The 24515-nt window shown below is 35.2% G+C and overlaps 5 protein-coding genes and 1 long non-coding RNA gene across 11 annotated transcripts in view; 2 read left to right on the top strand and 4 right to left on the bottom strand.

The window, feature by feature from the left end:
* LOC113474036 (zonadhesin-like) overlaps positions 1–6677 on the bottom strand; it is a 47816-nt gene extending 41139 nt beyond the window's left edge. Inside the window, exons 1-9 of the mRNA XM_026836475.1 lie at positions 6581–6677; positions 6096–6270; positions 3883–4002; positions 3386–3539; positions 2111–3253; positions 1739–1809; positions 1219–1351; positions 726–849; positions 149–283 (exon numbers count right to left, since the gene is read on the bottom strand). Of these exons, the coding sequence (XP_026692276.1) occupies positions 149–283; positions 726–849; positions 1219–1351; positions 1739–1809; positions 2111–3253; positions 3386–3539; positions 3883–4002; positions 6096–6270; positions 6581–6632 (2107 nt within the window). The 5' untranslated portion in view covers positions 6633–6677. The remainder of the gene's footprint in view (positions 1–148; positions 284–725; positions 850–1218; positions 1352–1738; positions 1810–2110; positions 3254–3385; positions 3540–3882; positions 4003–6095; positions 6271–6580) is intronic.
* Positions 177–18663, top strand: LOC100181836 (potassium/sodium hyperpolarization-activated cyclic nucleotide-gated channel 2). Of its 3 annotated transcripts, XM_026836305.1 has the most exons (16): positions 177–258; positions 795–866; positions 7945–8010; positions 8448–8532; positions 9472–9602; positions 10192–10264; positions 10971–11116; positions 11672–11821; positions 12230–12391; positions 12664–12793; positions 13010–13145; positions 16812–16972; positions 17328–17408; positions 17783–17962; positions 18030–18248; positions 18491–18660. In XM_026836305.1, the coding sequence occupies exons 3-16, from the start codon at positions 7955–7957 to the stop codon at positions 18605–18607; spliced, it is 1827 nt and encodes a 608-aa protein (XP_026692106.1). In that variant the 5' UTR covers positions 177–258; positions 795–866; positions 7945–7954; the 3' UTR covers positions 18608–18660. The 3 variants fall into 3 exon arrangements, with proteins under 3 accessions (XP_026692106.1, XP_002127191.1, XP_026692107.1); XM_002127155.4 differs by lacking the exons at positions 177–258; positions 795–866 and adding an exon at positions 7113–7252 and having other exon boundaries at positions 18491–18663; XM_026836306.1 differs by lacking the exons at positions 177–258; positions 795–866 and adding an exon at positions 7622–7750 and having other exon boundaries at positions 18491–18663.
* LOC100179524 (V region-containing chitin-binding protein D2-like) lies at positions 13534–16019 on the bottom strand. Its single transcript, NM_001252087.1, is given in 5 exon segments — positions 13534–13751; positions 14166–14344; positions 14858–15054; positions 15429–15677; positions 15743–16019. Coding segments are annotated over 5 exon segments (846 nt in total). The 5' UTR covers positions 15830–16019; the 3' UTR covers positions 13534–13617.
* On the bottom strand, positions 18461–22391 carry LOC113474596. Its single transcript, XR_003396290.1, has 3 exons — positions 22377–22391; positions 21622–21776; positions 18461–19257 (listed from the first exon to the last, which is right to left on the bottom strand). It is a non-coding gene; the product is annotated as an uncharacterized LOC113474596 (long non-coding RNA).
* Positions 21498–22231, top strand: LOC100184220 (uncharacterized protein YnzH). Its single transcript, XM_002127063.4, has 3 exons — positions 21498–21599; positions 21654–21753; positions 21896–22231. Exons 2-3 carry the CDS (start codon positions 21654–21656, stop codon positions 22126–22128), a joined length of 333 nt encoding a protein of 110 aa, XP_002127099.1. The 5' UTR covers positions 21498–21599; the 3' UTR covers positions 22129–22231.
* Positions 22392–23595: 1204 nt separating the features above from the next.
* The window catches only part of LOC100176374 (dipeptidyl peptidase 4-like), an 8411-nt gene continuing 7491 nt past the window's right edge, over positions 23596–24515 (bottom strand). For 3 of the 4 annotated variants that reach the window (XM_018813649.2, XM_026836293.1, XM_026836294.1), the window contains exons 17-18: positions 24392–24515; positions 23596–24087 (exon numbers count right to left, since the gene is read on the bottom strand). In XM_018813649.2, coding sequence (XP_018669194.2) covers positions 23827–24087; positions 24392–24515 — 385 coding nt within the window. In that variant the 3' untranslated portion in view covers positions 23596–23826. Of the gene's footprint in view, positions 24088–24391 lie in introns of those variants that run through there. The other variant, XM_026836295.1, reaches the window with a different exon arrangement.

The raw sequence follows: 24515 nt of genomic DNA, 5'->3' as shown, positions 1-24515 counted from the left end.
TATATTTTAACAAACTATTCTACAAGAAAAATGAAACACTTTTATTGTAATACAGTTTTTGGAAGCTTTCTATCTTTTTATTTTATTAGGAATCACACTTTTTTATTAAGAACGTCAATTTTTTACAGTGTTGCCGTATTCCAATTACCTGATGGGCAAAGTTGACAGGAATCTTGCATCTCCATGGTTTGAAAATATCCTGGGAAACACTGGGTGCAGTTTGTGGATCCGGCAACACTGAAACTACCAGCTTGACAAGTGAGATAAGACACGCTTCCTTCAACTAAAATTTTTTTAAATTTTATTTTATAAAAATATTAAAACAATTTAAGTTATTTTATAAATCATTTTTTTCTACCAGTTTAAAATTACTTTCGAACTTTTAAAGAAACACATATATATATATTTTTTATCACAGAAAAAAAAGTGTAAAAATACTTTACATAAATACTTTGCAGCTGGTAACTTCAGTTAGGTAGAAAATGCAAAAAAATTATGATAAAAAATTAAAATAAGTGTTATATACCTTAAAAAGTATTAGTGGAGTGGGGGAAGATGGGACACCTTTATTGTTTTAATCAATTAACCACAGTCTATAGGAGTCGAAAGGATACGGTTTTATAATTCTTTAAATGCTCTTTGTTTACTAACAAATTGTACGAGAAAATAGAATAAACATGTGTCCCATATTCCCCCGCCCAACTATACATTACTAAATACCATACCTGGGCAAAATGTTCCAGCTGGGCATAAGTCACAGCTTAGAGATCCAGTTACATTGCTGTATCTTCCAGGTGGACACCTTCTACAAGTGTTGCCATTGGTGCCGTACCATCCAGCCATGCAAGACTTGAATAAATAACAAAGTAAGTGAGATTTACATTTGGTAAACACTGGAAATTTGAAATTGAATATTCGCATTTTAAAAAGTATGTAATAGAATACACAAGATAAAGCTAAAAAGTAAAAAAATAAATGACGTTACCAGTTACATTTATATATTCATTGATATTCCTGGTTCAAGTGGTATAACTGTAATACCCATATATGTATATATATTTTAAAATTAAAAAAAATAATCATCCACAAAGTAACATACATTGTAACTTGTAAGCTGGACTGAGGTGTATGAAACAGAACACCCGTGTTATAACGACTTTCGTTTTCCGACCACACAAGGAAACCAAGTTACATTCATTTATTTATATTCATACTAACCTGGTTATTGGGTGCTACTGATGGGTCATTACACATATAACCATCTGGACAAGGCAGACATGTAGACTGACCTGGTATATCCACATAAGTATGGCCAGCTATGCATGGTGTGCATGAAACTGCTCTTGCTAAACTAAAAAAACACACAAATATATATTCGAAAAATTCAAATTTTGGCATTAAAATGATTGTAACATGGTTATATAGTATATACCTCACACTCACAGAGTAACATACAAGGTAACTCGTAAACTAGCATAAGGTGTATGAACACCAGTGTTATAACGATTGTCAATTTCCGGCCATGCGAGGATAAAGTAAGCTATATTCATTTATTCTTTTATTATCAAAGTAATGGTGTCATAACAAAAAAGTCTTAAATAAAAACATTAAAACATTATAAAAGTTACCTGATGGACGTAGGTAAATAAATAGGTTGATGATTTCAACCAGTAGTTAAATTAACATATACATATATATATATATTGAAAAATATAGTAAAAAATTTTTTAAATCTTACCTAACATTGCCAGCAGTGCATATAACAGGGTCACTGTCAATCATAGGACAAGCATGGCCTTCAGGACATTCCTGTATTAATATTCAACAAATATAGGTTATAATGTAAAGTAAACAATATAGTGTAACACACATTTTAATGTATACAAGCCTATTGATACTAAAAATTAAGTTTAATTTTTTAAATATGAATAAATTGGGGGGGGTAAAAATTAAAATATGAAAAAATTAGGTGTTCAAAAGGTAGGTAAATATAAATGAATTAGGCGGTAAAAATTAGAAAATGAATAAATTAGGAGGAAAAATTTGTGGGTGTTCTGCTTCTAAAATCAAAACAATTTATTGTACTGCTTTGGTCTTGCAAAAATCTTACCATGCATGATGTACTGCCTGTTGAAGTGGTGTAATACCCAGCAGAGCATTCAGTGCAAATAGTGGATGCTGCATTACTGTAACTGCCAGATTGGCATAGGACTGTGTTGGAAGCGTTTTTGCATTGGGACCCAGCTGGGCAGATTGTACAGTTTTGGGACCCATGTTGTGCAGAGTAAAAACCCATCGGACACATTTCACATTCAATTGAACATGGTGTAGAAAAGGTCCCTGCAGAGCATTTAATTGGAGCTAAAGTAGGGTCAGAGCATGAGTGGCCTTCGGGACATTGTAGACATTGCTTTGAGCTGTTTCCCACAGCATAGTAGCCAGATTCGCATTGTGTGCATTCAGTTTGCAATCCAGTTGAGTATGTACCACCAATACATGGGGTTACAGTGGTTGAATTTGAACAGCTAAAGCCAGGTGGGCATTCAGAGCAGTTTTGAGATCCAGGTAATGTATTGTAATGGCCCAATGGACAGTCAGTGCATTCTGTTGATAGAGATAGAGAAAATGTACCAGCAGGACATTTTTCTGGGGAACTTGAACCATTCGGACAATAATGACCACTTGGACATTCATTACATGTGGACTGGCCTTTTTTGTCGTTATAATACCCTACTTGGCAAGGTAGGCAGTCTGTGGCGCCATCAGTAGAATACATGCCAGTATTGCACTGTATAGGACTGCTAGCTGCGTCAGGGCATTTGTAGCCAGTTTCACATTGTAAGCATTCAGTTGCGCCTGTGAAATTAGCATAAAATCCAACAGAACAGGATGAACATTCGGTAGATCTGTTGCTAGAGTAAGTGCCTGCTTCACAAAGACTAGGTTCTTGGTTTGTGCTGTTGCATTTTGAGCCAGCAGGGCAGTGTAAGCAATAGGAGCCTGCAGTTTCAATTGTGTAGTGGCCTGGTGGGCATGGTAGGCAGGTGTCTGTGACCCCTAAGGATATGGACCCAGCTGGGCATGCCTGGGGGTCACTAGACGGGTTGGGGCACATGTAACCCCTTGGGCAGGGCTGGCATGCAGAGGAACCCGTATTGTTGCTGTAATATCCCAATGAACATACAGTGCATGTGATGGAGCCAGAGAGTGAAAATGAGCCTTCGGGACAGGGTACTGGACTCAAAGAGCTATTCTGTAAAGATAAAAATAAAAAAAATTAAAAATTATTTTTTAACTAATTTTTTTTTAAATATAGAAAAAAAAATTAAATTTAACTTAAAAAAAAAACGTAAAAAAATATTAAAATAGCTAAAGACCACCCAACCTGGCATTGGTGGCCTGCTGGGCATAATTCGCAGATCTCTTGGGCAGTTGAGTTGGCAAAATAACCTTGCGGACACACTGAACATATTCCGTCACCCTGTTTCGCAAACTGTCCAAGAGGGCAAGGTATAGGGTGTGTAGTTTGCCCTACAGATCTAGAAAATAATAATAAAATTAGGAAAAATACTAGAAAACATCCAAGGGCAGGGTGTCCATTTTTTCATGTTGTAAACCAATTTTAGAGGGTCGTAAAAAATGGGTAAACTATGAGGCTCGTAAAAGGTAAATGGCAACGCGCGTGGAGGCCAAACTACGGCGCACGTGAAGTCTAAACTTCGACGCAGGTGAACGCTTAACCAAGACGCACGTGAAGGCTAAATTTTGACGCATATTAACGGCCAAACTCTGACACACGTGAAGGCCAAACTACGACGCACTTGAATGTTATTTCAAAGCAGTTCAAAATGTGTGATAAATCAAATGATTTTTTTAACTTACACATTTAGTGCTGAAATACACATGTGACCTTCTGGGCATAAAATACACGAAGCTTGTCCTGTTGTGTTGGTGTAATGCCCGTCACTACATAATATCTCTTCATTGTAGTTGTCTGGGCAACTAAATAATAAAATACATTTTTTAAACACACATTTTTTAAGCCTTATAGAGACACAGAATTTCCCCTTTTTTAGCCTATTTAAAGATCTCCATTTAACTTAAAATATGCTTAATGGGCCTAATAATAAAAAGAATGTCTAAAAAAGGCTTTGATTGTATTGGCGCATGGTTAAAGTCTGTATTTTAAATTTATTAAAAGATAGCCTGCACAAGGAAAGTAATTGATAACCAGGTCAAATTAACATAGTTTAGGCTGTTTCGAAAAAGTTACGTAATATATTAAATTGTAAATAACTTAGATCAAACAGCACACCAAAATTGGATTTTTCTAATAAAACACAGAATTTCACTTAATATTAAAACTGTTTATTTAAACATTTAATTCACACTGTGAGAGTGAGAAAATTCATTATAGTTTTAAACCAACAATTGTTTATTTGGTTTCTAATCCCTTTATGAGAGAGGGCGACCCGATTTTAGACACTGGGTTAAAATAACAATAGCCCATTCTCAGGCCTATTGTTACGTAACAATGGACTTCCACTGTTCTACATGACAGGACATTATTGTTACATCATAGTACAATGAATAGATACAATAGGTAAGCAAAGGTGATAAACATGGGATAGTTGACGAAATATGTCAATAGTGTGGCTCACATTAGGAATAAATTACCTCAAATTTTAACCAATGTGTATTAGTGGAAAAAATATATAATACCAACTCTTTTACAAATTTTATAATAATATGTATAAACACTTTTGACAAATTATATAAATTCCTCTACAAATAATATATATAAACTGTTTTTGACAAATTGTATGAACTCTTTGACAAATTAAATGAACTTTTTAACTAACAAATACCAGTCTATAGTGTTTTTAATTTGAATAAGAGACTGACTATACCATTTGAGCAAAATGTTTATCTTTTTATTAACAATTTTTTGAACTAGATTTTTTCTGTTACGTATTTCGTAGCAGATCTAGTATACTGTACCAAAAAGAAATTTATAATTTTTACAGGTTCAGATACATAATAATACAGTTAAAACAAAGTTTTATAACACAGTTGGGTTCACATGCTGCATTACAGAATGGGAAAACTGGGAAAATGCCATATTAAGTAATTAGCAAACTTGGAAAATTCTTTACTGAAAAAAATTAGGAAATGGTATATTAAAGAATTGCAAAACTTGGAAAATGCTGTATTGGAAAAAAATAGAAAATGCTTTATATATATATATACAGTAGGATGGGTGAAGATGGGACACTTTTTAACTCTATTTTTTCGTCCCATTTAGTAGTAAACAAAAAACAAAGGATATATCAAAAGATATGAAACTATATCCTCATGACTCTCATAGACTGTTGTTAATTGATTAAAACACGATCAGGATATCTGGATATTATGTGCTAAAGGTGTCCCATCTTCCCCTACCCTACTATATATTAAAAAATGGGAAAGGCATATTTATGTAACAAAACAACACTGCTGTTTTATTGGAAGGTATTTAGATAAAAAAAGTATCGTAAAAACATCACATACTACCAAATAGTGTTATGAGCCAATTACTTTCGCTGCCAAACACTTAAGCTACTATCGTAGCCTCTCGAAAAGGCCCCTGCTAATTTGAAGTACCTGTGCTCCTTTATCCTTACATACTTAAAGCACAGTGGTTTAACAGCTATTTAAACATATGTTTCAATCAAATCAAGCCTACAGTTGACTTGAGGTCCCGCCAAGATTTAGGTAGTAAATAACATGGACTGCTTTCTTTAAATTAGGAGTTTCGACTCTTTTGAAAGTCATTTTACAATTTTAATAAGAAGCATTTTTTAAATTGTTAGTTTTAACTGTATAGAAATATAAAACGAATCAAAAAAGCTAAAAAAAATATTAAAATTTGGGTTTCTTAGTTTAAAAAGAAAGAATTATTAAAATTTGCGTTTCTTACTTTAAAAAGAAACATATTTTTTACACAAAACTGTCATTTTTAAGCTTTAAATTACACTGTACTACTCAGAAGTTAGACACACATTCGTTTAAATACCTTACTCAAGTAAAAATAGCAAAATTATAAACCAACTTACAAGTATCCTGCTCTACAAGGTTGACATGCATCACCATCGAGATAAAGCCCTTTACCGCACATCACACATGTTGTTGTTGTTTGTGCAAATGTTGTTGCTGTTGTTATTTGTTCTGTTGTTGTTGCTGCATCTGTTGTTGCAGTAATTGTACAATTTTCACAGCATGGACAGTCTTCTAAAATGACAATTAAAAACCATTTGTATTGTTATAATTTAATTGATAATATTATTGTTAAAAATACATATATATATATTGATATACACATTTTAAAACAAATAATTTTTTCTGCTATAACAAGTTATAATTTACAATGCTGTTTAAAACAGTTTTTTAATCAGTTTTTTAATTGTAAGAGCTTAAATAACTAACGAACATTAAAAAAAACTAATTTAAATTTAAGCCAAAACAGAATAGGTAAAACAAGGTTTTCTGATTACATTGAAACTTTGCATTGTGAAAATAGGAAAACATTTTAATTACAAACCTGCAAATATGCTTCCAAGTGAACAGAAAATGACAAACCAAAATAAAACCATTTTTTCCTTTTTGTTTTGTTTATCTTAATTTTATATTCAACTTCGTTTTTTTACATTTTACAAACTTGTTTTATAATTAGTAAAACTAACTAAATTCTAACTGTTTTACAAAAAGGTATTAAAAAACGGCATGGCTTTTCCATTAAGTTGAGAAAAAAACGAATAAAAACCACTAAACGCCTCAAAAAAATATTTAAAAAATAGTAATACAGTATAACTGACTGCCTAGACTTTAAAATATCTAATACATGCAAGTACTAATGAAATATATTAACAACAATCCCGCAAACACCGATTAAATATAAAGAAATGAGTTTTTTTGACTTTTTGTTGTTTTGATTTTTCGCGAACAAAATAGCGTCGGGTGCCTCGAAACGAAATCGGCGCGTTGGAGCATAGAAATTAGGACGGCGGGAAAAAATGGGCCTGCAGTTTTATCTTTGGGGAACTTGATGGGGAATCTGTATTAAAACTATTTTTAGAAATCCGGTTGGTGTGATTGTTGCGTTTGATGACAATAATTGCGTTTATGACGATTATTGTTACTGTGAGTGCGAAAAAATGAAAGTAAAACATGGTTTAGTTAGGGAAAATGGGGAAAAAAAAACATAACTCGTCAGGTGAGGTTCTGTTTTAGCGTAAATTGTATAATTTACTATAGTTTGAGCTTACCAAATAAGAAATTTTTACAAGACACGTTTCTAGAAACTCGTACGAATAAAAAACTGAACCACTGTGACCCCGATTTTTATTTCAAACTATTTTTGTCTCGTCATCTAGGAACGAATTGCAATGCGTAATCTGCTGTGTTATTATATTGTATTTAGGTATTTTTGGTACAAAATGTATTACATAGCCTAAATTGTAATTGCTGGTGAAAACTGCGTTTGAATATTGCGTGGCATTTAGCATTGATTGGTCTATTTACTGGGACAACCAATTATAGGGGCTACGTTCAATATAAAAGAAAACAAAACGATACTATCGATTGGAAGAAATTGTTGTGGGCCGCCTATTGCCATTTAGCTTCTAGCCTTATAAATTGCTTCGATCGTTATAAATAAATCTAATCAGAATTTTTCAAAAACAAAAAAGGACGATATAGATACCCCGCACAGGTGAGTATAGGCCATTGGTTAACCAAGTTAACTTTAGACGTAACGCGAAACAATTACCACACAATTACGTGTAAAAGTTGATTACCGTTTTGCAGGCATATAAGAAACCGTCAATAATGTATGAGTGTGTGACTTTAAATTATAACAGCTTGTGCCAAACGTGGGTTTAATTTTCATTTTCATTTTATTTATAGAACCGGTATAATGTCTACGACAGAGTGGATTAACGAGTTTGTTCCCATTACGTCCACTACGGACAGGTAGGCGTGTATATACAGACATGGTGCAAACTATACGTACGAGAAAGGCTTTTAACAGCAAGCCGAAGACAGCGGCACCAGCATTTTCAGTTATCTCTTGGCAAATGTTATGTAGATAGTAGGCTAGATCTATTTGCGTAATGTTAATGCACCAGAATAGGTCAAATACTGTTTGCGTAGGCGGTTGATGCAATAGAAAAGTCAATTATGACTGTATAGATAAAATGGCGAAATTGGTCTTAACTGTAACGTTCAACACAAAAGCAATATTTAAATTGTGAATTTTTTATTATTTTTGTTACATACTTTTTAAATCATTAAATGATTTCAATGCTTTCGCTATTGGAGGAAAACTTCAGCGAATTAGTATTTTTAGATAAATTTTAAAATTTGTAAGGTTTATCTTTTTTTAAGCAAAATATTTTGTGCTTTTTCAGTATTGGAAGCCAATCTGAACATATTAGAAGATTTAGTGTTGCAGGGCTCATGAAATTTCCAAGAAAAAGCATCAACAGCATTAAAGTAAAACGCTTATATACCCGTACAAGGGTGCAAATATAATATGCTCTTCTATGCAAGCTATAGTCTAATGTACTCAATTTTTTAAAATAATATTTGATGTAGACTATATACAAATTTTCTGTAACGAAATAAAAAAAAACGCCTTTATACGCATTTTTCTGTCTGTGCAAAATATATGCGGTCGCAACTAAAACAGTTTACTATATTTGACAAAAACAGAAATCAGTATTTTGAAAAAATACTTTTCTTATCGATAGAATTTTTCCATCTTCCATAAAATTTCTTTAAATGATCCTTCATCCGCCCTTTCCGACTTTAATGTACCGTAAACCACACAATTGGCAAATAACATGCTATCCTGACGAATGAATGCAGTAGTAAACCAATTAGCATCGTATATTCTTTCCATGTATCGATTACTTGAATTAATGAAGCCCATTTAAAATAAATAGCTATCCCAACTTTGCAATAATATATTAATGTATTTAATATATTGAAGTCCGCCTGACGACTCATGTAAACTACCCTAAAAACATGTTTAGGCTAATATGAAATGTTACTTTTGCTACAGATCATATATATTTATCTTTACCGACATCAAACGCGTGTTTTAACAACTGTTGTTTCGTCGCTATATATACTGTCTTTTCGTTTAAAATATTTTTTAATCTTTACTACCGTAATCGAAGAGACAAATAAAGTTATTATTATTATTGTTATATAGTAGGGTGGGAGAAGATCGGACACTTTTAGCACATAATATTCAAATATACTGATCGTGTTTTACAATTAATAACGGTCTATATGGGAGTTGTAAGAATACGATTATAATTAAGTCTTTGTTTTTTCTTTGGTTAATACCAAATGAAACGAGAAAATAGAGAGAAAAGTGTCCCATCTTTCCCCACCCTACTATATTACTCTACTTTGTTTTAACAGGAACGTTTGTCCAAACGAAAAGGACCTTCCACGAAAAGCCAATCTATTTCAGACACTGAGTTACTTCGAGCACCGAACGCAAGAACAAGTAGGACAGCTAAAGGCACATCATCTTTAGCTAGCACTAAAAGGTAAAAACAAATCTATACCCAAATTACATTGCTGTTTTAGCAATGGAAAAATAATTCAGTGGCTCATCCGGTATAAAAACGGGAACCCTGATGAAGTCTCGCCGTATGGCAGACGAAACGTTGGAAATACACTATACGTTTTTATACCAGATGAGCCACTGATATATTGTTTGTACTATGTCTGGTAGCAGAAGTAACAGAAGGAAAAATAATTATTATATATTCCGGGTTTCCAGTGGCTGCGTATAAGTAGGGTGGGGTAATATGGGACAACATTTCATTTTATTTTCGCGTCTCATTTGATAGTATATAAAAAAAAGAAATTTCAAAGAAATGTAAAACCGTATCCTCACGACTCTCATAAACCGTTGTTAATTGTTTAAAACACGATCAGGATATTTGGATATTATGCTGTAAAGGTGTCCCGTCTTCCCCCAACCTACTACTATAGTCAAAAAACACTACACACAAAAAAACAGTATAAGACTTTCTTACTACATTATACGGGCATACCTTGCCGCAAAACATTAACCATATCGAATATAATTACTTTTCTCACTATATTACATAGTGCATTTATGTCTTACAGCGCTGTATCTGTCGCTACCAGAGCTGTCCCCTTCACAAAATGGTCCCGAAAGCTGTACGGAAGCGAAAAAGCGGTAAGATATTTGTTTTGACCGATCTGCATTGTCCGCCATGTTTTATTTAAACTGTGATTTTATCGCTGTTTATTTTAATTACCAATATGCACCTGGACAGCGTACGAAAAATGGCATTTTGATTTTATCAACCACAATTACTCTCTCGGACTCAAATATCCTTGTCCGGCGCTGTAGCAAAAGAAAGGTTCAAGACTCGTGGCTGCTAATGTTGTGGACGTATGTCTCCTTGTGCAAGACACTTAACCGCAATTGCTTTAACCCAGTGGTCACTTATTTCACCCACAAAGTTTCATACGTACTGGTAACTCATAAGCTAGCACGAGATGTATGCAACAGAACACCCGTGTCATAACGACTGTCGTTGCCCCGCCACGCGAGAATAAATAAGTTACATACATTGTAACTTGTAAGCTGACACGAGGTGTATGCAACAGAACACCCGTGTCATAACGACTGTCATTGCCCCGCCACACGAGAATAAATAAGTTACATACATTGTAACTTGTAAGCTGACACGAGATGTATGCAACAGAACACCCGTGTCATAACGACTGTCGTTGCCCCGCCACGCGAGAATAAATTAGTTACATTCATTGTAACTTGTAAGCTGACTCGGGTGTATGTGCAGCAGAACACCCGTTTCATGTAACTATTGCCGTTTTTCGACCACACAAAGATAAAGCAAGTTACATTCATTTATTAGGTACAAGATGAGCATTTGCGAGTAATTGAGGCGGGAGGTTTTATCATTCATCCGTTCAGTAACTTTCGCTTTACTTGGGACATGCTCTCTGCTCTTCTTATCATCGCAAACATCATTATCATCCCAATGGACCTTGCATTCTCCGGGTAAGAATTCTATTATTTTGCTGACAGTTTTCTTCACGTGACATATCAACAACCGTCACTAAACCATCAATTTTCTTTTTTCTATTTTTTAATCTTTTGCTGACAGATCGTCAACGCAGAAGGAAGCCCCGTATTTTCTAATCTTGATTGTAACAATTTCTAAGTTTTTTTAGCGTCGTGAGGATAAGGGTATTTAATTCTATAATATTTGATGTTTTCTACATGATACCACTGACCATCCTTCCCTAATCTAGAATTTATGGTACCTTTTGTTTATATATAGTAGGTTGGGGGAAGATGGGACACCTTTATCACATATATTTAAATATCCTGATCATGTTTTTAACAATTAACAAAGATCTATACGAAAGCCGTAAGGTTACGTTTTATAATTCTTTGAATGTTCCATGTTAACTACCATATGGGACGAGTAAGTAGAATGAAAAGGTGTCCCATATTCCCCACCTCTACTATAGAACTTTAAATAAAAATATTGGGTATACAGGTAAACCCAACGACAATATTGTTTAGTTTGAGCTTTGCATTTATAAACAGAGATCGTCGTGAAGTTGCTAGTATGGCGTTCAAGTTGATATCTGACGCTTGGTTTTTAATTGACATCATACTAAATTTCCGCACCGGTATTTCTGTGATCGGGACGGACAGTACAATCATTGAACTGGATCCAGCAAAGATCAGAAATCGGTGCGTTTTTTTGAGTGTTTTATCAATTTCCCTTTCACGCGGGTGAACGTAACACTCTGTGGGACCTGAGAAACTATGCTCTCTATGTTTAACAAAGAATTTTCGTTGAACTCGGCCCAGTTCTGAAAGTGGCAACCCCTTGCCCTACGCCGAATCAAACTGCGTAAAACCAATTAAACGTTACTTCTGCTACCAAGCACAATCTAAATATTTTTAACGGCTTATCTGATATAAAAATACGTATAGTGTATTTCCGCCGTTTCGTCTGCCACCCGGCAAGACTGCATCAGCGATTCACAGCCCTATAAACATATTAGCATAGGATGTTAAAGAATCACATTGCTCACAACTCCCTAAAATCACAACTCCCTAACACCCAAATAGTTATGCGAAGATTTTTTGTTTTAGGTACCTAAAAGGTTGGTTCGCAATTGACTTTATCGCTTCTTTTCCGATGGACTTTATTCTCACGTATGTGGTCGGGCAAGCACCAGGCAAGTCGCACAAAGCTATTAGCCTTTTACGGGTTGGAAAAGGCCTTTCTTTGATAAGAGTCGCAAGAATACCAAGGTGACGATATTGAAATACGACAGGGTGGGGAAAATGGGACACCTTTTTATTCTATTTTCCCGCCCCATTTGGTAGTAAACAAAGAACATTCAAAGAATTCTAAAACCGTATCCTCACGACTACCATTGACCGTTGTTAATTGCTTAAAACACGATCAGAATATTCGGATATTATATGCAAAAGGTGTTCCATCTTACCCCACCCCACTATACAACTCTTTCGCATGTTACATAATGCGGATCGACGTTAATTTTATAATGATATATTTTCAGGTTGATACGTGGTTTGCACCAATGGGAAGAAGTATTTAACCTCCAGTACGATATGGCGGTGTCCCTGCTAAGACTTGCATATCTTATTTTCATCATTTTCCTCGTGTGTCATTGGATGGGGTGTCTACAGGTAGGTTACACGCGCAAGGATAAACAACTTTATAAAAAAAATAACAATAAAAAACTGCCAGTATTAACTTTTGAATTGAAAAAACATCCAATTAAAAAATTAAAACTAGCAAAAAAAGTATTATCTAACACTAAACCTATGAAATTACAAGTGTTTGAACAGGTTTTGTTCTATTACTGAAAAACAGAGGTAAAATTGGTATGTTTGTTTTTGCAGTACATGGTACCAATGTATTATGGATTTCCCGAAGATACCTGGGTGCGCATGCGCGGACTGGATAACCCCAACATCACGTGGTGGGAAGCATATTCCTGGTCTTTGTTCAAAAGCACCAGCCATATGTTGTGTATTGGTGAGATTTTTTTAATTTGTAAAAATTGTGCAACCTACTGTAAATTGTAACTAAGAAGCATTGTATAAAATAACCTGACAGGTATTCTTAAAGTCTGCATTTTTGTGCAGAGTTTTAATTTGTAAAGAGAATCGCATGTTGAATGAATCTTACTTTATCCCCGCTTGCCCAGAAAACGACAGTTGCTATAACACGGGTGTTCATACACCTCGTACCAGCTTACGAGTTACCATGTATGTTACTTTGTGAGTTAATACGTAGGTGCAAAACTAGTTTAAAATACGGAGTTAAATCGGTTTAACCCAGTATAGCAACTCGTATTACTTCGCTGCGCGTGAGAGCATTCCGAAACTCTACTTTTCGCACTAAACTAAAACCATTATGACAATTTGCAACACCGTAAAAATATATTTGAAAGCACAACAGAGATTTTTTCATCAACTTTGACAAAAATCGTGGACTTCTTGCTTTTTTAAACAATCTCAACCACTGTCGAATGGGCGTCTGTTCCCCATTCTCCAATGCTTTTGTAAGCTGCTGTTCGCCCCTCGCACCAGTAGCGTCCAGCATCTGAAGCCTTTAGCATTGTAACGTACAAAGAATCTCCTAAAATCAGAAGTTTCCATAACCAAATGAGAATAGTACACCTCAAATATATGATTAAGAAACAACGGTAATTATTTAACCCAAAGGTGCGGTACAATGATTAGCAGTGTGAAGGTTTATTAATTGTAACAATGGGTTCAATGCTTGATATTGTCACCATTGTGGGCATGTGCTTTCCTGGCAAAATACTGAACGGGAATTGCTCCAGCCCATTGGTCACTCATAAGTTGTCTAAATTATCAGCCATGTAAAAAAATACTAAACAGAGTTACAGCCTAAAGCAGGCATAAGGTGGACTAAATAAGACACGCTTGTACTCTTGCTGAATCAAGCGCATTTGTTCCAACATTTGCTGGCGTTTTGTCGTTATGAACCACACATTGGTGACCCTGTTTTGTACGGTATTGCTCTTACCGCTCAAAACTGCTCGGTGTTCCCAATCCCCATAAGATTGGTACTGTATGTAGGTTCCAGGTGAAGAAGCATAATGCTGAGTCACTCTTGAATAAATCAGATCGTAATTTGAGTTTTCGCTATCTACTGGGCCTTTGTACCAGTAAATATCTTCACAGTAAATGCTGGATTGAAGGCACCTTAAAGGGAATTTTATTCAAAGTAACAAAAAGTTTTTACGCAAATAATGGTAGCCCAAAGACGCTTCAATTACTATATGCATCTTACCGATAAAAACTACCCAGCACATTTGCATTATCAAGCAAAATTCTGTAAGCAATCAAAACGGACAAACATATACTGAGCAGTACTGACCACTGTTCATTCAGTTGAGAAAAAAAATTATAGTAGGTTGGGAAAAGATGGGACAGCTTTCCATCATATTTTCTCGTCCTACTTTGGACAAAGAACATTCAAAGAATTATAAAACCGTATCCTCACGACTCCCCGCATAGACTGTTGTTATTTGTTTAAAACACGATCAGGATGTTCCCTACTACTATACCAAAGTTAGTAGAGTCCGACGTTGTACTATTCAAGAACTGGAAAGACACATGCTGTCCAACACCCGTGCCAACCATTCATTGCCACGAATAGTAAACACATCATCAAATTCTATATAACCAGCACCTGCAAATCCGAAAAACACTCACTCGCAAGTTAAAAGCATTTCCTTTCCCAGTTGTTGGACGCTATCTTCTTGTACAATTACAGTGTTAAACTTTGGCATTGTGCCGCTATCAGGGACAACAAGTACAACTGATTTCATGTCGAATTCTTCATCGCTATGCTGGCTGCTACCTTCCAATGCAACTTGGCACCAGTAGTTACGATTATCCGATCCTTGGACCTGCCCATATTAACAGTTTCGATTTAAATGAAAAAAATTGTGTTAATTTTTCAATTTAAAATCCTTTCACAGTTGTTGGGAATAAATATTTTACAAAAAAATCAAAAGCGGATTAAATCTCAAAATCTACAGTCCGGAAAGTTTTAACTAAATGGTGAAATGTGATACAGTTAAATTATTTTTATTTAAAATACAAAAAAACTAACTAATTATTTTACGAAAAAACTGCAAAAAAAGGATTGAATTCCAAAATGTACAGTCCCGAGCGGTTTAACTAAATGATGAAATGTGATACAGTTAGATTCGGTTGAAAATTAGCAACAATATTTGTCACTGAGCATTTTTTCCTCACTTTAAATATGAAGCATTCTTACCGAAGAAAGCGTAAGATAGTTCTGCTCAAACTTGATACGGCCTTCATATGCTGGATCAAAGACTTGTTCAGTGTTGCAAGTTTTGGCCGAGTTTGTGTAACCAGTACACTCATATATGCTGCTGGCGTAGCGAGGACCGTCCCCTACTTTCCATGTCACAGTAACAGGGAGGTCTACTCCACTAGCAATGCTGTATTCACAATATAACTCTACATCGTCGCCTTCGTATCTTGCTGTTACTTCGTTAAACTGTAAAAGAACATACACTCTTTAGTGCTGTTTCACAAAATATAAAAAACAGCAAAATTACTTACAATTGTTTTGACTTGTATTCTGTTCTCAGACGCAGTAGTTACAACGACTGTCGCAAACGCAGCAAATAATATTACCAAACACTTCATGATTATTCTCTTTGTCACTTTTCGCAATCTTCAAGTTATGTGTTGTTGCTTGTTCATCGCTGTCCTTTTATAGGAAGCTTCAAGCGTGTGAACGTCGCATATGTTGAACGACAAACATTTCAACATCAGACCTTTTCTCCCAATGTACTATAACTACGCAGCGTAATCGAATTATTCTTAGGAGTTTAATCTTGATAAACTAAAATATCAATACATTTGACTGTGTCGATTTCAAACGTACTATCAAAACAATACAACACGAGACAAAAAGGTTTTAAAAGTAAAGGTTTTGTAACATTAAAACACCCTGATAATGTTTCATTATGAGAACTGTCTGGACCAAACTCAACCAGAAAGCAAACGTACTGGAAGAAAATCGCGGACCACTCTGGCCACAAACGTGGAAACAGAAACGAGCACGAGGCGTAATTACAGAACGCGAGTTGCACACAACGAAAATCAAAAAGTTATACACAACGAAAACAAGAAGAACAAAACCAAATATAAAAACATTGCACCCCAGTGACCGAAAAAACAAATTCCCCTTGCGCACCTGGCAAATTTGCTGTCCTAATTAGAACTAGATATGACTGCACACTACGTCATGAAAACAAATACTCTATAGCAGCCTATACTCTTTAGCACGTGCAAACAATGAAAATAGATATATCGTAAATTTACAGCACAGTATACTTAAGTTATAGTCATACAACTAGAAGCATTTATATCATCTCTAAATACACAACTTAGTACTGCAGACACATTACTTACCAGCTTCTAAAATAATCAACACGTACACAATCAGCACAGTTTCGCAACTGCAACCGAAGCTAGCTAACGGCAAATGTGTTCACAGTAAAAAGCGCGCGCATCAGAACAATCAAGGACTAATAATAATAATTACCTACGTCACAAACGGAGCGGCAAAATACAAGTTTTACAATCTCCGCAAAGCCTGTAAACTGAAAATGTTTTTTTCCAGGTTACAGTGAAGTGATACCGATTGGTTTGATTGACTTATGGATGACAATGTTGAGTCAGATAGTTGGGGCAATTCTCTTCGCTGTTTTTATTGGGAATGCCATTAATTTAATGGAAGAGATGGACGCGTCAAAGAACGCTTATAAAATGAAACTTTCCCAGGTTGGGGTTAAATATTTTTTTATATGAATTATTAAATAGATTATTTATACTCGAGTGGCGGAGGGCATATTTTGCATAAAAATGTATGCACAATAAAATAACGACATGGATGTAACATATGAACTGGTCTAATTGTTTTTCGTTTTAAACAAAAAGTTTTGAACCTTGTATGGGGCATAGGCTATACCTATTTTCAAATTATAAAGACTGTTTATAACAGAATACTTAAGCAGTTAATGTAAAATAATTCGTTGCACTTTGCGCAGTTTTGTTAGGAAAATCTGTGTAAAGACATGTTTGTAGGTATAAGCAAAGTAACTTTGGGTATAAGTAACGTTTCTAATGTTATTTTCAGATCACAGAGTATCTTGCGTTCCGTCGTATCCCAGTAAAACTTCGACGAAAGATTTTGGACTACTTCGACATTCGGTACACTGTAAGTCGGTATATACTGCCTCGTTTCTATACTTCATGTTACAACAGCACTGATGATGGGTTTAGTATTTTAAACTAAAATGTTTCGAAACGAAGACAATATTGTTCTAAATATGTTCGTATCAAAACTAGTTATATAGTGGGGTGGAAGAAGACGAGACAAATTTAACACTTAATACCCACATTTTCTGATCGTGTTTTAAACAATTAACAACGGTCTATGGAGCCGTGAGAATACGGTTTTATAATTCTTTGTATGTTCTTTGTTTACCACCAAATGGGACGAGAAAGTAGAATAAAAAAATGTCACATTTCCCCCCGCCCTACTATATCGTTGTTTTGCACATAAATAACGAAACAACTTTGCTCGAACAGGGCAGACTATTTGACGAGGAAAAAATACTCAAAGAACTAAGTCCAGGGTTAAGGAGAGACATAATCTGGCACAACTGCGCCGACCTCATACATTCTGTTCCTCTCTTCGAAGACGTTAGCGACGGTTTTATTGAAGATTTAGGAACGAAAATGGTGTTCACTGTTTACACAGCTGACGCAGTGAGTATGCAATTGAGACTGTACATAAAAATATGCAGATTTGTTAAATAGAGTTTTCAAACTTTAGGAAGTTGTTTCTGAGGGTGAAAAGGCGTTCCATATGTTCTTTATTCTCCGGGGTGAACTAGTAATCGAAGCTAGCGACGGCAGTTTCATGCGCGAAATAAGCGATGGAATGCATTTTGGAGAGACATGTCTTCTCAACCAAGAGTTAAGAAGAGCTGCTTCGGTTAAGGCGGCCACTAATGTGCACATGTACACCTTGCATAGGCACGACTACCAACAGGTACATTGATATAAAAAAAAAACAAAAAAAAATACAAACGAAGTAACATACATGGTAACTTGTAAGCTGGCACGGGGTGTATGAACACCTATGTTATAACGACTGTCGTTTTCCGGCCACGCGAGGATAAAGTAAGTTACATTCATACATTCATTGGATAAGTTTTCCACGAGATCTCAAGATACTGTCTAATTAAAAATGACCGCAACATAGTTTGTAACCTTTATTTTGTTCTGTAACAGGTGGCACTTAGGCACCCGGATGATAAAAAGAGAATCGACACAAGATTTGCAAAACTTCGCGAACGTTCTTCTCAATACGACTTCATACAAAAGTGCCAATCCAACTTCAAAATATAATTGTTAGAAAAACTGATAAGTAATCGCTGCCAATACAAGACTTTTTGCCAACATGATCGGGTGTGGTTGCTTGATTTTTTTTCGTTCCTCACGGAACATTTAAAGAATTATATATTATTTTACAGCGTAGAAAGACAAATTGCGAATGGGCTACTGTTTAAAGTTCGGCGCTATGGCTCACCAGTTTAAACGCCGATTGGTAATGAAAAACATAAACCGGAAAGAGCGCAGGCGCCAGAACGTTGTTTTAAATTAGAGGGTGAAACTTTATCGCCAAAGTAATATCCTACGTTCGTGGATTGCATAAGATTTCCATACAATTAAATTGTAGGTGTATTTTCCATTTCGTCAATAAGGTCAGTTATATAGCATTGACTTCGACCAGAGCAAGTACTTCCAGCGATCCCGGCGTGTCTACGGCCAATGTATTTCCGTCACGTTCACGCTGTCATCAATCATAAAATAGCATTGACATTACACATGTTTACAATAGCTTTGCTTCTGTAAGGACGAACTTTCAATTACCTTAACAATAAGCATTTTTTCTACCACGTACTTCCGGTATGCCTTTTTTTTTCTACTATGTACTTCCGGTATGCCTTTAATCCTGTGTCCGGGCTTGTTTGGTCCCATAAAATTGCCACTCGGCACTGCGTATATATACGAATCATAAAATAGCATTGGAAGAGCAAAAGTCACAGCAGTTTATAGAAATACCATGTTTTAAAGAGAGGGCCGTCACGCAAAAGTATCTAACCGCAAGGAAATTTATTGATACATTTTACGCTACTGTTTTACCAGAAAGTCTAACGTAACGCATTATAACAAACTATTACTAAACATCTCCAGATGTTGCAATCTGTACATATCTCACCGAATTAATCACGTGATTGTGGGTACGAACCGTTAGAATTTTTCCTTTTAACTGACAGGGCTTCGGAAATTATTAAACGTTTAATACTAGAATCGCCAACAAAGACGCAAACTGTGCGAAGAAGAAACCCCGTGTTTTGCTTCTCAACAACTGCCCTCCTTTGCACAAAATAACAAGTTTTTTTGTTATATAGTAGGCTGGGGGAAGATGGGACACCTTTAGCACAAATACCCAAACAACCTAATCGTATTTTAAACAGTTAACAACGGTCTATGGAAGTCGTGAGGATACGGTTTAATGATTCTTTAAATATTTCTTATTTACTACCAAATGAGACGAGAAAATAGTATGAAAAGGTGTCCCATCTTCCCCCACCCTACTGTATATTAACGTAAATATAGCATATCTATAAAAATTGTGCAATGTAAAGCATTTTTGAAAAGTACAAAGGTGATGTTTTAGTTGGTGCGTGTATTTAAATAATACAACTAATCTTAAAAAAATTATCAAGATTAATTCAATTACCATTATAATGTCCGCAGGGTAAAACGTTCATGCCTTTAAATCCAAAACATTATTTCTTTCTTTTTTATCAATAAGCGTGTTTTAACAACTGCTGTTTTATCGTTACTATACCTGTCTTTCCGCTTTTGCAAACTTTCCCGTTGTTCGTTATCGTGACCGAACAGACTAAATAAATTTCATTCATTCATTCGTGTTTTACAGGTATTGTTCGATTAGAAACATAACCGTATGAACCATACCTGTCATGCGGAGTTAATTTGAGTCTTTAAAAAAAGATAATAAACAACCCAATTCAAAAACAGAGTCTTTAGTCAGAAACATATCCATATGTTATGATCTGTAAACATCTTACTGATATAATCACGTGGTTTCCGGGTATAGAATCAAATAACTTCCCGTGTTATTTCTAATTACTGCGTTGTCATCACAGTTTCGGCATTTCTGCTGAGACGAGGCAGATAAACGAACTGCATTGGTATGGGATATGTTGATATTATATAGTAGGGTGAGATGGGACACATTTAGCACATAATATCCAAATATCCTGATCGTGCTTTAAACAATTAACAACGGTCTATGGGAGTTGTAAGACTACGTTTTTATAATTCTTTAATTGTTCTTTGTTTACTACCAAATCGAACGGGAAAATAAATAAAAGGTGTCCCATCACCCCACCAAATAATGCCGCGTGTTTGTTTTTCAAATATTGCTGCTCTAAATGTGTTTTTTATTTAGATTTCTTGTTTAAAAAAACATTAACATCCCATTTCACGGTGGTGGAGGAACAAAAAGTTTGCTATAACTGTTATACCTATAGTAGAGTGGGGGATATGAGACACTTTTTCATTCTATTTTCTCGTCCCATTTGATATTAAACAAAAAACATTTAAAGAATTATAAAATCATATTCTCACGGCTACCATAAACCGTTGTTAATTATATTTAAAACACGATCAGGATATTTGGATATTATGTGCTAAAGGTCTGCCGTCTTCCCCACACCCAATACTATGTCTCTCTATAACGTTGTTTGATGTAGCATCGCCTAAATACTCTATGCAAAAATTGTAAGTAAGCCGAATTAGGGTGGGGGAAGATGAGACACCTTTTAAATCTATTTTCTCGTCCCATTTATTAGTAAACCAAGAACACTCAAAGAATTAAAAAAACTACATCCTTAAGACTCCTATAGACCATTGTTAATTGTTTAAAAAACAATCAGGATGTTTTGATATTATGTGCTTAAGGTGTCCCATCTTCCCCCACCCTACTATATCTGTAATGTTTTTTACATCGACTGGGTCGCGACATTTAAGCATAGAAACTAAATTTTAAACGAAACTTTAATATTTAGCAGTAACTCATGTAAGTTTGCAAATTCAGTTTTAACACAGACTGCGGAAATTTAGACACAAAAAAATTGCAAGCTGCTTGGTGGCTACTTGGAACATATTATTGTTTCGCGAAAGAAAAAGATTTTTCCACTTAAATAAAAGGGGGTGCGGAAACTATTGTTTGGTTAATACTTCGACACCCCAATAAAAAGCGATGCGTTCTGGTACGTTATCATATCTTCACTGAGAAAGCAACAAAGTGAGTTCTCAGTTTGTGTTACTTGTTTTCTGTGATTAATATTTGTTTCTGCAGATGAATAACTTAGCGCTTCAACTCTTGCTCGCTGTCGTCGGACTCCTAGTCCTCATCGAAACCGTGGACGCTTTTCCCGCCCAGCACCAAGTCGGAAAAGGTAAGCATTTATCTTTAAATTTTCTTAAAGAGATAAAATTGTATGTTCATAATTGGGTCCATACTGAAATATTCCGGTTTTAATGTTTGTTGTTTATAAATATATATTAATATCAGCTTTAATGGAAATTTTACTATTTCAGCTATCACAGGCAACTACGACACCGATGATCATTACTATTATGATCACTACTATTATGACAATAATGCCGATGATCATTACTATTATGACAATAATGCCGATGATCATTACTATTATGACACCAATGCTGATGACCATTACTATTATGACAATAATGCTGATGATCATTACTATTATGACAACAAAGCCAATGATCATTACTATTATGACAACAAAGCCGATGGTTATTATTAAGATCATTAATATTATGGCACAAATGCTGATAAACGTTATGGAAATCAATCAGCAAACCAAGTTTACCGATTTTCAATTTAAATAAACCATCATGCATATACATTATTGGGATTTCTTGACTGTTTGTTTCTTGAAGTATATCGCAAAGCAGCCGCATAAAACTTTCAAAGTTTAGTAACAATCTTTATGTAAATGTTTTAGTTAAGTTTCACGAATTGAACGAAGCTCAAGTAAAATCAAAATCTCACCTTTATATTAAGATTTTAAAGATCCCGTACGCTCTCCTTCTGTGTATATACCTCCTATGAGGTGAAACTATTACTTTGGGCTAACTCAACCTGTACCTTAGAAAAATCCAAGGATCGTACTAAGTTAAACATAATGTTAATCAACAATCTTAATAAATGAAAAAGCAACAACAACACTGTATTATCGGTAAAAACGTCAAAGCACTTACCGTTTATAAGCAAACAACAAATAATGCCGGATGAAGTCTAACAAACAAACGAGTCAAAAACGTACCAACAACGACCGACAATATGCGTGTCAAAAGCCTAACAACAATTACCAATTCTTATTCATTCGCGACACACAAATCACAACAGAGCGTAAAAAAATGAATGTAAAACAAGACTTGGGTGTTCAAAACGCTCTAAAACCAAGCAAGAAATCAACAAAACAACCGCTAACTGAGTTGCGAACTTGCAGCTACGGACTAACGCCAGCGAAAAAGGATAAAAAAGAAAACTACAAAGCGCGCCCACCAAACGCCAGAAACAAAGAAATAAAAGAATTTTGCTGGTTTCTTTTTTTTTTCTTCTAAGGGCACCTTTAAACGCGAAATTCTGCCTCAAAAGAAATCCCTTCTTTTTGCATCGTTGAAACTGCAATTCGGTACTTCCAATTGACACACCACACGTCATTACAATTCCTACGTTTTTCGGTTTTTTAGTATATTACCGCATTTCATTTTTCTTAATACCGATTTTTATCAATTATTTGGTAGAGTGGGGCAAACGAGACACTTAAGCACATATTGCCCAATATTACCAAAATCATAATGTGCTGTATGAGTAAATCTTTTTCAGAATCGTTTTTTTTGTATGGCTGACAATTGAGAACATTGTACAAGATCACCTGGTAACTCGTATCTGGCACGAGGTGTATAAACAACCGTGTTATAACGACTGTCGTTTTCCGCCACCGTTGTTATTCGTTTTAAATGTGTTATAACGACTTATAACGACCGTGTTATAACGACTGTCGTTTCCGTAAAATAAGTTACATTCATTCATATAACGTGCTTAACAACTTTAAAGAAAAATATCTGTTAAGAAACACAGACGCCCACCAACCGTTCGGTGGGACATTACAACGAAGTGTTTACGTACTATGGTAGACGAATAGCTTGTATACTCGTGTGTTGGCTACCTAGCAGTAGTGGAATTGGAAAAGACTGATGCCCAGTGATCAAACAAGACTAGTTTTGGCACTAGTAAAGAATCCTCCGATACATAGCAGAATAGGCTGGTGGGAATTGTTAGAGGTTTGGTGGTTAGTAGTTAAGGGTTAGTGAATAGCAAATTAGGGGGGGGGGAGGATTCTTCAATAGCACCCAACTTTTTATTATACCTGAAAAATATTTTAAATAAAATACTCTGGTACAAAATTATATATTTAAACCAAAATTAAGTATATTTACAGATTAAAACAAAGATCCATTTGCCTTGTGAGTTGTTTATAAATATTTCTGTAACCATTATTCACTCGAGACATGCTATGGTCATCATCTGCAGCAAAGAAAGCGCCAAACTTGACGTCACCATCAATAAGATATTTTGAAAGTTGAGCTGAATTTTGAAAATGAACATTTTCATCTTTTGTTCCATGGAATAGATTAAAATGATGAGTTCGAAAGTTTTCAATTCCTTGAAGCGCACTACCTTTGGCGTAACCATCCTGAATTAATGTTTGATAGAACTTTATTTGCCACCTTACATAATGTGTGCATATAATTGGCCTGGTTACAGCGCCTGCTTCTGACCTAGAGGTTGCGAATTCAAGGCTCGTCGCTGGTACTATTTTGACAAATGTATCCTTTTCCCAATCATCAGCCATACATGGGATAAAAAATCACCCACAAAGTTACATATGTGGCAACTTGTAAGCAGGAACGAGGTATATGAAACAGAACACCCATGTTATATGAAGTGTCCTTGCCCACCACACCAGAGTTGATTTTCATATTCATTCATTCACTTACAGGATTGTCTTTTGGTTGTTGCATGTATTTCTCAGTCCAAATAGTATGGTAATACTCCCACTTTGTAACTGGGGCAACAGCAAAGCCACATTTGAATACATTATCCGCGTCTTCTCCGATTGTA

Source organism: Ciona intestinalis, chromosome 10, assembly GCF_000224145.3.
Source record: "Ciona intestinalis chromosome 10, KH, whole genome shotgun sequence".
NCBI classification, from domain to species: domain Eukaryota; kingdom Metazoa; phylum Chordata; class Ascidiacea; order Phlebobranchia; family Cionidae; genus Ciona; species Ciona intestinalis.
The sequence above is the reverse complement of the archived record's forward strand: the minus strand, read 5'-3'. Positions and strand labels throughout refer to the sequence as shown.